This window comes from Microcaecilia unicolor, chromosome 6, assembly GCF_901765095.1.
Source record: "Microcaecilia unicolor chromosome 6, aMicUni1.1, whole genome shotgun sequence".
In the NCBI taxonomy this organism is placed as follows: domain Eukaryota; kingdom Metazoa; phylum Chordata; class Amphibia; order Gymnophiona; family Siphonopidae; genus Microcaecilia; species Microcaecilia unicolor.
In genome coordinates, this window is record NC_044036.1 from 343,047,690 (window position 1) to 343,064,332 (window position 16,643).

Below are 16,643 nucleotides of genomic sequence, written 5' to 3' on the forward strand. Positions count from 1 at the left end.
GCATTTTACACTGTGCTCTGTTTGATGTTTGAAGCCACCGGGGACTCCACCTCCCACCCCTTTTATTTCACACACACCCTTTCCTATCCATCCATTCATTCATTCCTTGTACAGGTCGGGCAGACATTGTTCCACAGGAGAGGGCAAGGCTGGCTTCCTTACATGTTTGCCTCTTAAGAGCCCCAGGAAGGGGAGGGGGCAGGAGCAGCAGCGCAAGCCAGAAAGCGACTTCCAGCCAAGCTGCAAAGCCGCCTCCACCGCATGCTGGGCTCCATGGCTAACTCCGGCTGCCTTCTCCTCTCCAACTCCGGCATGCTGCCTCACTCCATCCCCTGCCCTGCTGCCTTCCTCTATCTCCAGCAGGTAGGTGCACCACTCACTTGCTTTATTCTGCTTGTGAAATGTCACAACTTACCACCGGATCCAGCACCTTCCCTTTCCCCCTTCCTGAAGCTTTCTTTCCTGACTGCCCGGCTGTGTTAGGTGGTGAGAGGGGCTGAGGGTGTGGAACCAGGATGAGAAGAAGTGAGCCCAGGCTGCTGGAGCAATCTTGCAGCAGCAGCTTTCATTGTTCGGAAGTAGAGTGTGTGTGTGTGCGTCTGCATGCGTGTGTGGGTGTCTGCATGCGTGTGGATCTTACATGGACTTGTGCAGAGTGACTTCCTAATGTGTAAACTGGTGCATCATTTGTTAGGTGCAGCGAGCGGCTACAGTTCTCTATTTCTCACATCCATTTGCACTAGTGACCAATACATTTCAGTGCTAGACTTTGGCCTTTGGTTTCCTTAACAGCAACTGTGAGTGAAAGCTGAGGTGAGAGGGTCCAGCTTATAATCAAAGCTAGAGACAGAAAAAAAAACCAAACTTGGAACCCCATCACTCCTCCCTCTACTCGAACCACACACACACCTCCTTGAAAAATACCAGAGAAATAAGGGGAAATAATTTTATTGGGGGCAGGATGTGTTCTGGGCAAATGTCAGTAGAGAAAAAGCACAGAAAGTTTTTGTCAGGCACTTGAGAGGAATCCATTGCAGGGGTCTGGGGATGTGAGGAGAAGCCATCACTGCAGCAGATAAGAGGGTCTCTGAGAGCTGGTCAGAGACACTGTACTTTAGTACTTGTAGGAAATGTTTAATGTAGTTGGAACTGAAGCTCTGCAGATATCATTTATCAGGGTTTTCCATAAGACAAAGACAGCTCGAAAAGTGATCTGTGTGTGGAGAAATATTCGTAGCACTTTCACACCTGACCATTCTTTTCCTCCTCATATAATTAGCAACTTATTTTCCAAAGAGTTAATATTTTCAGCACGCGGGTGTCTGTTCCTCGTCCCTCTATCTGTATAGCTGCTTATGTTTCTTCTGCGTCTCTGCTATTAAAAGTCGAACGTTGGCTGCCGATATTCTACCGGATATTCTACAAAATCTTAGAATTAGTGTACAAGGTTTCTCAAACGGGGTCCCCTTGTTTTTGGCTTGTTGCCCGATTCCACATAAATATTCCCATATGCTTCGTTCAACTCAACACCGTTAATTGGTCAAGAACATAAGCGTTGCCATACTGGGACAGACTGAAGGTTCATCGAGCCCAGTATCCTGTTTCCAAGAGTGGCCTATCCAGGTCACCAGTACCTGGCAAGATCCTAAAAAAGTAAAACAGATTTTATGTTGCTTATCTTAGAAATAAACTGTGAATTTTCCCCAAATCCGTCTTAATAATGGCTTATGGAATTTTCTTTTAGGAAATTATCCAGAACTTTTTAAAACCCTGCTAAGCTAACTGCTTTTACCACATTCTCTGGCAACAAATCCAGAGTTTAATTACACATTGAGGGGATCTTTTACTAAAGCTTAGTATCTGCAGCAGGACCCATAGGAATAAAATGGGCCCTGCCAGAGCCGGTGATGGGAGGCGGGACTGGTGGTTGGGAGGCGGGAAATACTGCTGGGCAGACTTGTACGGTCTGTGCCCTGAAAAAGGCAGGTACAAATCAAGGTAAGGTATACACATATGAGTTTATCGTGGGCAGACTAGATGGACCATGCAGGTCTTTTTCTGCCGTCATCTACTATGTTACTATGCTGGAGGTAACTCAAGCTAAGCTTTAGTAAAAGACCCCCTGAGGGAAGAACAGTTTGCTTTAAGTTTACTATTTTGTACCATCATTGCTGCCCCCTACTCCTAGTATTTTTCTACTGTGCTAAATCCTACTGAAATAAACACTTGATCTCTGATTTCACATTGCTTTTTTTTATTATTTCTTACGTTAAAGCTCAATGCCTGTTATTCCTATTCAGCCGAATAATATTTTTCGTTATTCTTAATCGGCCAAATAAAAAGCTCTAATTATAACATTCTCAGTTTTGTTTTCCATTCCTTTCCTAATAATTCCTGACATTCTACTTGCTTTTCTTAGCCGCCGCTGCACACTGAGCGGAGGGTTTCTTTCAGACAAATTTTTCTCTGTTTAATTGTTGGTCCTGCTCCGAGTCTTCCTTGCAGCATTTCAAAAGCTCTTTAAAGACACTTATTTCACAGAGCCTTCAGTATATAGTTTGCGTTCCTCCAGGCTAACGCTGATTGGCTGGATACTGACGCCGGGGGCTTAGGGGGGCACAGCAGCTCGATGGCTCGCTTTTTGCTTTCCTACCTAACTCTTTATTTCTTTTCAATATTGTGTGATTGTATTACTACTACCACTACTACTTGACATTTCTATAGCGCTACTAGGTTTACGCAGCGCTGTACAGTTTAACAAAGAAGGACAGTCCCTGCTCAAAGGAGCTTACAATCTAAAGGACGAAATGACAAGTTGGGGTAGTCTAGGTTTCTTGAATAGTGGTTAGGTGCCAAAGGCGACACTGAAGAGATTGTATTGTAACGTGCTCCACTTTGATGGTTTTCTTAAGCAGATAATCAAATAAATTGAACTTTAAACCTCATTGGTTTAGTTGTGTTACTTTGCTTTATGTGTAAATGACTTATTTTATTTATTAAGAATTCACTCAAGGCAGTGTGCAAAAGAATAAGTCAAACATAAGCAAGAGAAAATTACAAATACAGACCGGTAAGCCTGACGTCAGTGCTGGGCAAAATAGTGGAAATTATTATAAAGAATAAAATTATGAAACACATAGACAAACATGGTTGAATGGGACAGAGTCGGCATGGGTTCAGCCAAGGAAAGTCTTGCCTCACCAATTTGCTTCATTTCTTTGAAGGCGCAAATAAACATGTGGATAAAGGTGAGTCGGTTGATGTAGTGTATCTAGATTTTCAGAAAACGTTTGACACAGTTCCTCATGAGAGACTCCTGATAAAATTAAAGAGTCATAGGATAGGAGGCAATGTTCTGTTGTGGATTACGAATTGGTTATTGGACAGAAAAGAGAGGGTAGGGTTAAGTTACCATTTCTCTCAGTGGAGAGGAGTGAATAGAGGAGTGCCACAGGGATCTGTACTGGGACCGGTGCTATTTAACGTATTTATAAATGATCTGGAAGACGGAACAACGAGTGAGGTGATTACATTTGCAGACATAAAAATATTCAAAGTTGTTAAAATGCATGCAGATTGTGAAAATCACAGCAAGACCATAGGAAACTGGAAGACTGGGCATCCAAATGGCAGATGAAATTTAATGTGGACAAATGCAAAGTGATGCAGATTGGGAAGAATAATCCAAATCATAGTTATTTGATTCTAGGTTCCACCCTAGCAGTCAGCAGCCAAGAAAAAGATCTAGGTGTCATTGTAGACAATACACTGAAATCTTCTGCCCACTATGTGGTGGTGGCCAAAAAAGCAAACAGGATGCTAGGAATTACTACTACTACTTAACATTTCTAGAGCGCTACTAGGGTTACGCAGCGCTGTACAGTTTAACAAAGAAGGACAGTCCCTGCTCGAAGGAGCTTACAATCTAAAGGATGAAATGTCAAGTTGGGGCAGTCAAGATTTCCTGAATAGAGGTGTAGTGGTTAGGTGCCAAAGGCGACATTGAAGAGGTGGGCTTTGAGCAAGGATTTGAAGATGGGCAGGGAGGGGGCCTGGCGTATGGGCACAGGGAGTTTATTCCAAGCATGGGGTGAGGTGAGACAGAAAGGGTGGAGCCTGGAGTGGAGAAGGGTACTGAAAGGAGGGATTTGTCTTGAGAGTGGAGGTTACGGGTAGGAACGTAAGGGGAGATGAGGGTTGAGAGGTAAGGAGGGGCTGCAGATCGAGTGCATTTGTAGGTAAGGAGTAGAAGCTTGAATTGTATGCGGTATCTGATCGGAAGCCAGTGAAGTGACTTGAGGAGAGGGGTGATATGAGTGTATCGGTCCAGGCGGAAGATAAGACGTGCAGCTGAGTTCTGAACGGACTGAAGGGGGGATAGGTGGCTAAGTGGGAGGCCAGTGAGGAGTAGGTTGCAGTAGGAAAGGGATAGAAAATAAGACCACGAATATTGTAATGCCTGATAGGTTTGTTTGCTTTGTTGTGGGATGACTGCTGTGCAGGGCAGGCAAAATTGACTTCAACTTTTTGATGTCATCCTGTCTCCTATTTTCATCCAACCTCCTTGGTCTGTCCTCTCTTGGTCATGCTAGGAGTTGGGACCCTGATGAATGCATTAACGCATATCTCAAAAACGATACAGTGGTGGAAATAAGTATTTGATCCCTTGCTGATTTTGTAAGTTTGCCCACTGACAAAGACATGAGCAGCCCATAATTGAAGGGTAGGTTATTGGTAACAGTGAGAGATAGCACATCACAAATTAAATCCGGAAAATCACATTGTGGAAAGTATATGAATTTATTTGCATTCTGCAGAGGGAAATAAGTATTTAATCCCTCTGGCAAACAAGACCTAATACTTGGTGGCAAAACCCTTGTTGGCAAGCACAGCGGTCAGACGTCTTCTGTAGTTGATGATGAGGTTTGCACACATGTCAGGAGGAATTTTGGTCCACTCCTCTTTGCAGATCATCTCTAAATCATTAAGAGTTCTGGGCTGTCGCTTGGCAACTCGCAGCTTCAGCTCCCTCCATAAGTTTTCAATGGGATTAAGGTCTGGTGACTGGCTAGGCCACTCCATGACCCTAATGTGCTTCTTCCTGAGCCACTCCTTTGTTGCCTTGGCTGTATGTTTTGGGTCATTGTCGTGCTGGAAGACCCAGCCACGACCCATTTTTAAGGCCCTGGCGGAGGGAAGGAGGTTGTCACTCAGAATTGTACGGTACATGGCCCCATCCATTCTCCCATTGATGCGGTGAAGTAGTCCTGTGCCCTTAGCAGAGAAACACCCCCAAAACATAACATTTCCACCTCCATGCTTGACAGTGGGGACGGTGTTCTTTGGGTCATAGGCAGCATTTCTCTTCCTCCAAACACGGCGAGTTGAGTTCATGCCAAAGAGCTCAATTTTTGTCTCATCTGACCACAGCACCTTCTCCCAATCACTCTCGGCATCATCCAGGTGTTCACTGGCAAACTTCAGACGGGCCGTCACATGTGCCTTCCGGAGCAGGGGGACCTTGCGGGCACTGCAGGATTGCAGTCCGTTATGTCGTAATGTGTTACCAATGGTTTTCGTGGTGACAGTGGTCCCAGCTGCCTTGAGATCATTGACAAGTTCCCCCCTTGTAGTTGTAGGCTGATTTCTAACCTTCCTCATGATCAAGGATACCCCACGAGGTGAGATTTTGCGTGGAGCCCCAGATCTTTGTCGATTGACAGTCATTTTGTACTTCTTCCATTTTCTTACTATGGCACCAACAGTTGTCTCCTTCTCGCCCAGCGTCTTACTGATGGTTTTGTAGCCCATTCCAGCCTTGTGCAGGTGTATGATCTTGTCCCTGACATCCTTAGACAGCTCCTTGCTCTTGGCCATTTTGTAGAGGTTAGAGTCTGACTGATTCACTGAGTCTGTGGACAGGTGTCTTTCATACAGGTGACCATTGCCGACAGCTGTCTGTCATGCAGGTAACGAGTTGATTTGGAGCATCTACCTGGTCTGTAGGGGCCAGATCTCTTACTGGTTGGTGGGGGATCAAATACTTATTTCCCTCTGCAGAATGCAAATAAATTCATATACTTTCCACAATGTGATTTTCCGGATTTAATTTGTGATGTGCTATCTCTCACTGTTACCAATAACCTACCCTTCAATTATGGGCTGCTCATGTCTTTGTCAGTGGGCAAACTTACAAAATCAGCAAGGGATCAAATACTTATTTCCACCACTGTATAGTGGAATTAAAAAAGGTTCGAAGAAGAGCGACCAAAATGATTAAGGGGATGGATCTCCTCTGGTATGAGGAAAGGCTAAAGAGGTTAGGCCTCTTCAGCTTGGAAAAGATACGGATCAGAGGAGATATGATTGAGGTCTACAAAATCCTGAATGGTGTAGAACAGGTCAAAGTTAATCCGTTTTTTTTTATTCTTTCAAAAAGTACAAGGGTAGGGGACACTCGATGATGGAGGAAATATTTTTTCACTCAAAGAATAGTTAAGCTCTGGAACTCATTTCCAGAGCATTTGGTAATGGTGGTTCGTGTAAAAGTCCACAGTCTGCTGTTGAGAGAGACATGGGGGAAGCCACAACTTGTTCCTGGGATCGGTAGCATGTAATGTTTCTACTGTTTGGGTTTCTGTCAAGTACTTGTAATCTGGTTACTTTTGGTCTATTCTTATATTCTTAACCACAGGAGGCTGTTGAGGTTGGGAGGAAACAGAGAACGGTGAGTAAGTAAGTAATAGCATGGACTCGTTTGGATGGGGATGGAGGAGATTAATTGTGGGGATGGAATGGATCACAGCGGGTACGGGTGGGTTTGGGTTAGATTCCATTGGGGATGGGTGAAATTTCTGTTCCTGTGCTACTCTTTAGTGTGTGTATGACTAGCAAGTTAGTTAATTCTTCCTTTAAAGCCTGGATGTAGATCCACGCTTTCACCTGCTTCCTTCTTATAGACCTGGTTAATCTGTACATGCAGCCAGTTAAACTTTCAGCACGTGTTGGGTTCTAAGGTCTAGGGTACTGCAGGTAGTGTGTGTGTGTAGTGATAGATTTCCATCAGACTTACTGGTGTCCTCCTCCCCTTTCCCTGACAGACGTTGCAGTGGGCTGGAGGTTAATGTGGTTTGAAACAGTCTCGTTTATTTCTCACTAATGGATGTCTTCTGTGTACAGACTAAGTGTCAGTTTTCGACCGGAAGAGGTCGACCTGGCTCTCTGCATGGGCTTTTAAGCCCCTCCGTGGCTCCTCCTGTTGCCCAGCGGGGAGCCTCTGGCAATGGGGGCTTGTCCCTTCCCTCGCCTCGCTCTCCCCCCACTGGGCTTGGTGCGCATGCCCGTCGGGGCACGGCGCCATGTTATTTTTGGCTCCGTGCACCCTACGGGGCACTGCGCCTTGCATGTCTCCTTTATTTCTCACTAATGGATGTCTTCTGTGTACAGACTAAGAGTAAGTTTGCGACCGGAAGAGGTCGACCTGGCTCTCTGCATGGGCTTTTAAGCCCCTCCGTGGCTCCTCCTGTTGCCTAGCGGGGAGCCTCTGGCGATGGGGGCTTGTCCCTTCCCTCGCCTCGCTCTCCCCCCACTGGGCTTGGTGCGCATGCCCGTCGGGGCACTGCGCCTTGCATGTCTCCTTTATTTCTCACTAATGGATGTCTTCTGTGTACAGACTAAGTGTCAGTTTTCCAGAGGATGTTTTTGGAGAAGTTGTTGGTACTAACCTGGTCTGAGACTGTCCCCCAGCAGACTGGGAGTAACTGGATCACTGGATGTGGGCTGCTTGGGTTGTCAGCTGACTCCAGATCTACCCGACAGGATAATCCAGTTAGGGCTTTATCCCATTGCATCAGTGGCGTAGCTACAGGTGGGCCTGGGTGGGTTCAGGCCCACCCAGCGGTAGCGCCACACTGCCCTCTTTCCCCTTCTCCTCCCGCAGCGTCCTCCTGTCTCTGAACCTCGTCCCTCTTTGGTGTCAATATTAGGCATCCTCAGCACCTGCAGTGATATACACTTGGGACTTCATCAACCAGTCGGGCAAATCTGGAGCCAGCCTGGAGCGGAAGAAACCTGAGGACCTGAACCTCCAGCAGAGAATCACATCTGAACCTCCTGCTGCACTTTGACTTCAAACAGAGAAGTAGATAAACACAGACAGGAACTGACGGGTTTCTGGTGGTTGGCAGAGAGAAAAGGTCTTGCATCATCCGACCAGCATGCTGCCCAGATCATCTGTGCATTTCTTTCTTTGTCTTTTTATTTAAGATCATTTTTATCCTGTTGATCACATAAAACGTGTAATAATGCTGGTTAATTTGCATTCTCTTGAACACTTTCCTGGACTTAAACGTTTCCACTGTTACTGATGCTCACACCCCACCTTTCTTCAATCCAGTGGTGTAGCCACAGGTGGGTCTGGGTGGGCTGGGGCCCGCCCATTTAGGGCTCAGGCCCACCCAACAGTAGCACACATTTAGTGGTAGCTGGTGGGGATCCCAGGCTCCGCCAGCTGAAGACTTCCCCCTGATGGTAATGAAAATGCTACTGTCTACAATACCAGCACCCGCACATGCTCAGTTTTCAGCGCACGAGTGCTGCAGTCTGTCAAAGTAGAAAGAAGAGTTTTCCTGCCAGCTGAGATAGTTTTTTGTTGGGGGGGGGGGGGGGAGAACACTTGATGCCATCCACTTCTTGCCTAGGCCCACCCAAAATCTGCTTTCTGGCTACGCCCCTGCTTCAATCTCATCTTCAGTTGTCCGTGCTGTATTCATGTTTATCATGTGACTGACGCTCTGGTGGTGAGCAATGGAGCATCATCATATGTGTCCCCCAAATATGGAAAAACAGGGCTGACTTCTGTGGTCTGTGTCCCAATTATTTACTTACCTACTGCAGAGGTCAGAGAAATTGCGTTTGCTGTGTAGCTCAGGAGATATTTGAAGGTTCACTTTTTGAAGAGGCTCCAGATACTTATCGGAGCTGGTGTTTTCATGTGGTCAGTATGCTGTGTATTTTTAATTTGTTTTAATAATGATGTGTATGTTTTAAGTGGAACCTGCTTAATACTGTAAGATTATGTACGTATTGAGTGTAACCCACCTAGAATTGTTGGATAGAGCGGGATAGAATTTTTAAAAAATAAAATTATGAGGAAAGGCTAAAGGCGGCTAGGGCTCTTCAGCTTGGAGAAAAGGCGGCTGAGGGGAGATACGATAGAGGTCTATAAAATAATGACTGGAGTTGAACGGGTAGATGTGAAGCATCTGTTCACGCTCTCCAAAAATACTAGGACTAGGGGGCATGCGATGAAGCTACAATGTAGTAAATTTAAAACGAATCGGAGAAAATGTTTCTTCAGTCAACATGTAATTAAACTCTGGAATTCATTGCCAGGGAATGTGGCAAAGGTGATTAGCTTAGCAGAGTTTAAAAAAGGTTTGGACGGCTTCCTAAAGGAAAAGTCCATAGACCGTTATTAAATGGACTTGGGGAAAATCCACTATTTCTGGGATAAACAGTATAAAATGTTTTGTACATTTTTGGGATCTTGCCGAGTATTTGTGACCTGGATTGGCCACTGTTGGAAACAGGATGCTGGGCTTGATGGACCTTTGGTCTTTCCCAGTATGGCAATACTTATGTACTTATGACTGATCTGGATGGGCTTCAAAAGCAGACTTCTACGATCTGTAACTGAAGAATAGCAAAGATAGAGCAAGAAAGAGGTTGTATATTTTATATCAACTTCACATCGTATGCTGGGAGTGTAACTCAGATTGAGAGGAGTGATAGCTAGTAAAATGTTGTCTGTTTTTGCAGCATTGTTGGGCAGACTGGATGGACCATGTGGTTCTTTATCTGCCATCATCTACTGTGTTACACGGGTATGCTGAGAGCATGTTGACAGGACTTGCTAAGTACCAGAACGTGTGAAAACATCTTTTCAGGAGTGAAATGCAGGTAGAAGACGCACAGGTACCTGGAAGTGATTTTGTTAATAGGTAGAGCATTTACTACTACTACTACTACTTGACATTTCTAAAGCGCTGCTAGGGCTACGCAGCGCTGTACAATTTAACATAAAAGGACAGGCCCTGCTCAAAGAGCTTACAATCTAAAGGACAAGTGAGTAGTCAATTCGATAGGGGCAGTCAAATTGGGGCAGTCTGGATATCCTGAAGGTAAGAGTTAGGTGCCGAAGGCAGCATTGTAGAGGTGGGCTTTAAGCAGAGACTTGAAGATGGGCAGGGAGGGGGCTTGGCGTAAGGGCTCAGGAAGGTTGTTCCAGGCCTTTTCTCTCCTCTGCCTCTTCGAATAGCGGTCATTTATCGTCCCCCTAATAAGTCTCTTTCATCCTTTCTCAGTGACTTTGACGCCTGGCTTGCCTTCTTCCATGATCCTTCCTCCCCCTCTCTCATCCTTGGTGACTTTAATATTCCTGCTAATGATCCTTTCAACTCTTATATTTCCAAGTTACTCGCTTTAACATCGTCCTTTAATCTCCAACTATGCTCCACCTCCCCCACTCATCAAAATGGTCACTGTCTTGATCTCATCTTCTCCTCCAACTGTTCACCTTCTAGTTTCCTTGCCTCTGATCATCCCTCCTCTGATCACCATCTTATAACTTTCACACTTAAATCTCCTCCCTCCCAGTCCCGTCCTATCCTATCTAATTTATCTAGGAATCTTCACGATATTGACCCTTCATCTCTATCCTCCCATGTTTCAAACCTCCTCTCTACTGTGGCACCATCCACGTCTGTCAACGAGGCTGTTTCTTCTTACAACAATACACTATCCTCTGCCTTAGACACTCTTGCACCTTTGATGACCCGCCCTGTAAGGCGTACAAAACCCCAACCTTGGCTGACTTCTAATATCCGCTACCTACGTTCCTGTACCCGCTCCGCCGAACGCCTCTGGCGGAAATCTCGGGCCCTTGCTGATTTCTTACACTTTAAGTTCATGCTGACCTCCTTCCAATCTGCTCTTTTACGTGCCAAACAGGATTATTATATCCAACTGACCAATTCTCTTGGCTCTAATCCTCGACTTCTCTTCACCACATTGAACTCTCTCCTCAAGGTGCCCCCTCCCCCAACTCCCCCTTCATTATCTCCTCAGACCCTTGCTGAATTCTTTCACAACAAGGTTCAAAAGATAAACCTTGCTTTCTCTACCTCACCAGCTCTCCCTCCACTAGTCCGTTCCCCTCTCTCTCCTTCCCCTCATTCCCTTTCCTCCTTTCCTGAAGTTACTATTGAGGAAACTACACTCCTCCTTTCTTCCTCAAAATGTACCACCTGTTCCTCTGATCCCATTCCCACCCACCTTCTTAATGCCATCTCTACTACTCTTGTTCCTTTTATCTGTCACATTCTCAACTTCTCACTTTCCACTGCGACTGTCCCTGCTGCCTTTAAACATGCTGTGGTCACACCTCTCCTTAAGAAGCCTTCACTTGACCCTACTTGTCCCTCTAATTACCGACCCATCTCCCTCCTTCCTTTTCTCTCCAAATTACTTGAGCGTGCTGTTCACCGCCGCTGCCTTGATTTTCTCTCCTCACATGCTATTCTTGACCCATTACAATCTGGTTTTCGCCCCCTCTCCACTCAACCGAAACTGCGCTTACTAAAGTCTCCAATGACCTATTACTGGCTAAATCCAGAGGTCAATATTCCATCCTCATTCTTCTTGATCTTTCCGCTGCTTTTGACACTGTCGATCACAGCATACTTCTCGATACCCTGTCCTCACTTGGATTCCAGGGCTCTGTCCTTTCCTGGTTCTCTTCCTACCTCTCCCTCCGCACCTTTAGTGTTCACTCTGGTGGATCCTCTTCTACTTCTATCCCTCTGCCTGTCGGCGTACCTCAGGGTTCTGTTCTTGGTCCCCTCCTCTTTTCTATCTACACTTCTTCCCTTGGTTCATTAATCTCATCCCATGGCTTTTCCTACCATCTCTATGCTGATGACTCCCAAATCTACCTTTCTACCCCTGATATCTCACCTTGCATCCAAACCAAAGTTTCAGCGTGCTTGTCTGACATTGCTGCCTGGATGTCTCAACGCCACCTGAAATTAAATATGACCAAAACTGAGCTTCTCATTTTCCCACCCAAACCCACCTCCCCGCTCCCCCCGTTTTCTATTTCTGTTGATGGCTCTCTCATTCTCCCTGTCTCCTCAGCTCGAAACCTTGGGGTCATCTTTGACTCTTCTCTCTCCTTCTCTGCTCATATCCAGCAGACCGCCAAAACCTGTCGTTTCTTTCTTTACAACATCCGTAAAATCCGCCCCTTTCTTACCGAGCACTCTACCAAAACCCTCATCCACACCCTTGTCACCTCTCGTTTAGACTACTGCAATCTGCTTCTTGCTGGCCTCCCTCTTAGTCACCTCTCCCCTCTCCAGTCGGTTCAAAACTCTGCTGCCCGTCTCATCTTCCGCCAGGGTCGCTTTACTCATACTACCCCTCTCCTCAAGACCCTTCACTGGCTCCCTATCCGTTTTCGCATCCTGTTCAAACTTCTTCTACTAACCTATAAATGTATTCACTCTGCTGCTCCCCAGTATCTCTCCACACTCGTCCTTCCCTACACCCCTTCCCGTGCACTCCGCTCCATGGATAAATCCTTCTTATCTGTTCCCTTCTCCACTACTGCCAACTCCAGACTTCGCGCCTTCTGTCTCGCTGCACCCTACGCCTGGAATAAACTTCCTGAACCCCTACGTCTTGCCCCATCCTTGGCCACCTTTAAATCTAGACTGAAAGCCCACCTCTTTAACATTGCTTTTGACTCGTAACCACTCGTAACCACTGGCCTCCACCTACCCTCCTCTCTTCCTTCCCGTTCACATTAATTGATTTGATTTGCTTACTTTATTTATTTTTTGTCTATTAGATTGTAAGCTCTTTGAGCAGGGACTGTCTTTCTTCTATGTTTGTGCAGCGCTGCGTATGCCTTGTAGCGCTATAGAAATGCTAAATAGTAGTAGTAGTAGTAGTAGTAGGCAGTGGTGGAGAAGGGTATTGAGAGGAGGGATTTGTCCTGTGAACGGAGGTTTCAGGTGGGAACGTAAGGGGAGATGAGGGTAGAGAGGTAGTGAGGGGCAGCAGATTGAGTACATTTGTAGGTAAGAAGGAGAAGCTTGAACTGAATGCGGTATCTGATTGGAAGCCAGTGAAGTGACTTGAGGAGAGGGGTGATATGAGTATATCGGTTCTGGCGGAATATAAGACGTGCAGCAGAGTTCTGAATGGACTGAAGGGGGGATAGGTGGCAAAGTGGGAGGCCAGTGAGGAGTAGGTTGCAGTAGTCAAGGCGAGAGGTAGTGAGAGCGTGGACGAGAGTTCGGGTGGTGTGTTCAGAGAGGAAAGGGCGAATTTTGCTGATGTTGAAGAGGAAGAAGCGACAGGTCTTGGCTATCTGCTGGATGTGTGCCGAGAAGGAGAGGGAGGAGTCGAAGATGACTCCGAGGTTGCGGGCAGATGAGACGGGGAGGATGAGGGTATTTAGGGTACTCTGGCTGCTGCTTTTCTAGAAAACATAAGAGTAGCCATACTGGGTCAGACCAGTGGGCCATCTAGCCCAGTATCTTGTTTTCCAAACAGTGGCCAAGCCAGGTCACAAGTATCTTGCAGAAACCCAAATTGTGGAAGAATAGCAAGATTCTGGAATCCTAAAGAGAGTGACAAGATTCCATGCAGAATCTCAGAGTAGCAACATTCCATGTATAACCCCAAAGAATAGCAAGATTCTGGAATCCTAAAGAGTGACAAGATTCCATGCAGAATCTCAGAGTAGCAACATTCCATGTAGAACCCCAAAGAATAGCAAGATTCTGGAATCCTAAAGAGTGGCAAGATTCCATGCAGAATCTCAGAGTAGCAACATTCCATGTAGAACCCCAAAGAATAGCAAGATTCTGGAATCCTAAAGAGTGGCAAGATTCCATGCAGAATCTCAGAGTAGCAACATTCCATACTACAAATCCCAGGGTAAGCAGTTGATTCCCATGTCTGTCTCAATAGCAGACTATGGACTTTTCCTCCAGGAATTTGTCCAAACCTTTTTTAAACCCAGATATTCTAACTGTTGTTACCACATCTTCTGGGAAAGAGTTTGAGCTTAACTATTCATTAAGTGAAAAAATATTTCCTCCTATTTGTTTTAAAAGTATTTCCATGTAACGTCCTTCGGGTTAGTGGAGCTGTGACGTCACAGGTGGGTTTTCCATTTATGCGTTCCAACTGCAGAACAGCTCTAAAGTTCACGCTTTTTGGAGGTTCCTCAAGTTCTCATATTGGAAAATGTTTTCATGATGGCTTTTAAAAACAGTAAGGTACTAATCTTATCCTTTTCCTGGGCAGTAGGTTCATTTACAGTTTGCTATGTGGGATACAGTAGTGGACTCCGTAAACTCAGCACAATCTGCAGCTGTTAATCCCACTGCCCAGGGCCTTAATATTTTCTGTACTGCATGTCATGGACTGAGGAATAACTGTGATGTGCCCCAAACTGGAATCCTTTGACTGAAGTGAGTGAAACACTTGTGGCCTGATGGAAGGTTTTCCAGTATTCAGGAATGTGTGTGTTTACCAGGGGTGACCTGGGACCTTTCTAAACTTATTTCCCTTTCCCTGCACTGTTGGCGTGGAAGGTGCCCCTCATTAGCCCTGGGTTTTTAGAACATTTCTACTTGAATTAGGGAGGTGACATCAAAAGAAATGCATGCAGCTGATTCTTGAATGAGACGGTTGTTCTCTGCTCCTGACCATGGCTTAAGAATTATTAGCTGGCTAAAGGGAATGATTAACGTTGTAATACTTTCAGAAAACGCGATGTATTTCTCAAAGCCGAGGGGTTATATATTTACTCTGAGAGAGACACTTTGTAAGTGTTGTGTGAGTGAACCCAGTCCCTCTTGAGCAGGAGTCCAGAGACTGACCTGCTGCATTTTTCTCATGGGCTGGTGAAGATGTTGGGGTCAGCTTTGGCCGTTTGGTGCAGCTTTAGTGAAGGAAGGCTTGCTTGGGTTTCTGTTCTACCAGGTGTTGTGGGTCCCAAATGTACATAAAGGACACCAATCATATCCTGCAGGGAACTTGTACAGTTACAAGAAAAAGAGAAACTGCCCGCTCAGCTTCCCTCTGAAAATTTGGGCTGCTGATCATAGAGACGGACGCAGTTAAGTTTTCAAAAATGAAAACCTCACACTTTGGGGTAAATTCAAGGTAGTGTTGTACAGCAGCAGAGCTGCGCATCAAACCTGTTCTAGGTTATCAGTTGTGCGCCGAACATTAGGCGCGATTACTTTTGCCAGTGCATAATGCAACCATCCCAGTCGAAACGCCGCGAGACACCCCTGCCCCTCCCACAGTAACACCCCCTTTGCAGTTGCATGCGAAAGAAGTTCGGGGCGTAAGTTAGTTATGCGCACAACTGCTAATTAGCCAATTAAGTTTAAGGTTGTGCCGCCTGCGTATGGACTATGAAGTGCGTAACATTTTGTTGTTTTTTTTAGGTCTGTGTGATTTATGTATTTTATGTGTGTGTTTTATACCTCACCCTGGATAAAGGCGGATTCTAAATAATAAATCTAAATTAGTGCTTGTTAATGCCAATGATTGGATTATCTCCAATTTAGTGCTGATTTTTTTTTATACTTTATGCTTTATACTGATACTACAGCGACTGTAAAAAAAAAAAACCCTTAAGTGCTAGGGCTGTGGACAAGTAACAGAGGCTTTATAGGCTAAGAAAAACTATTTCTTAAACTCTTTTGCTAAGTGAGCAGCATAACTTAAGTCCCTGAGGTTACCTAGTTAATCCCAAGTTTAAAAAGAATTTCCCAGTAAATTCTTACCATGAAGATCTCTCCCTCTCTGGACTCTGGTACTGCCATTTCTGAGTTAAGTAAGCTCCTGTACCAGCCAGCGGTGGGTATAAATAAACCTCTATCTGAGCACAGAACTTCTGCAATATTCTGTTACCCTCCAGAAGCCTGCGCGGCCACATTGGTGATCTGCAAGGGCCGACTTCTACATGGAATGTTGCTAGTGGAATAGCAACATTCCATGTAGAATCTCAAATAGTAGCAACAGTGGAGGAGTGGCCTAGTGGTTAGGGTGGTGGACTTTGGTCCTGAGGAACTGAGTTTGATTCCCATTTCAGCCACAGGCAGCTCCTTGTGACTCTGGGCGAGTCACTTAACCCTCCATTGCCCCATGTAAGCCGCATTGAGCTTGCCATGAGTGGGAAAGCGCAGGGTACAAATGTAACAAAAATAAAATAGATACTATTGGAGATTTTACATGGAATGTTGCTACTATTGGAGATTCTACATGGAATGTTGCTATTCCACTAGCAACAATCCATGTAGAAGGCTGCGCAGGCTTCTGTTTCTGTGAGTCAGACTCAGAAGCAGAAGCCTGCGCGGCCAAATTGGTGATCTGCAAGGGCCGTCTTCTACATGGAATGTTGCTAGTGGAATAACAACATTCCACATAGAATCTCAAATAGTAGCAACAGTGGAGGAGTGGCCTAGTGGTTAGGGTGGTGGACTTTGGTCCTGGGGAACTGAGGAACTGAGTTCGATTTCCACTTCAGGCACAGGCAGCTCCTTGTGACTCTG

The 16,643-nt window shown here is 45.6% G+C and overlaps 1 protein-coding gene across 2 annotated transcripts in view; it reads left to right on the forward strand.

The window, feature by feature from the left end:
- Positions 1-247: 247 nt before the first annotated feature.
- Positions 248-16,643, forward strand: part of RBFOX3 (RNA binding fox-1 homolog 3) — a 176,221-nt gene continuing 159,825 nt past the window's right edge. For both annotated transcript variants that reach the window (XM_030208618.1, XM_030208619.1), the window contains exon 1: positions 248-363. In XM_030208618.1, the coding sequence (XP_030064478.1) occupies positions 262-363 (102 nt within the window). In that variant the 5' untranslated portion in view covers positions 248-261. The remainder of the gene's footprint in view (positions 364-16,643) is intronic.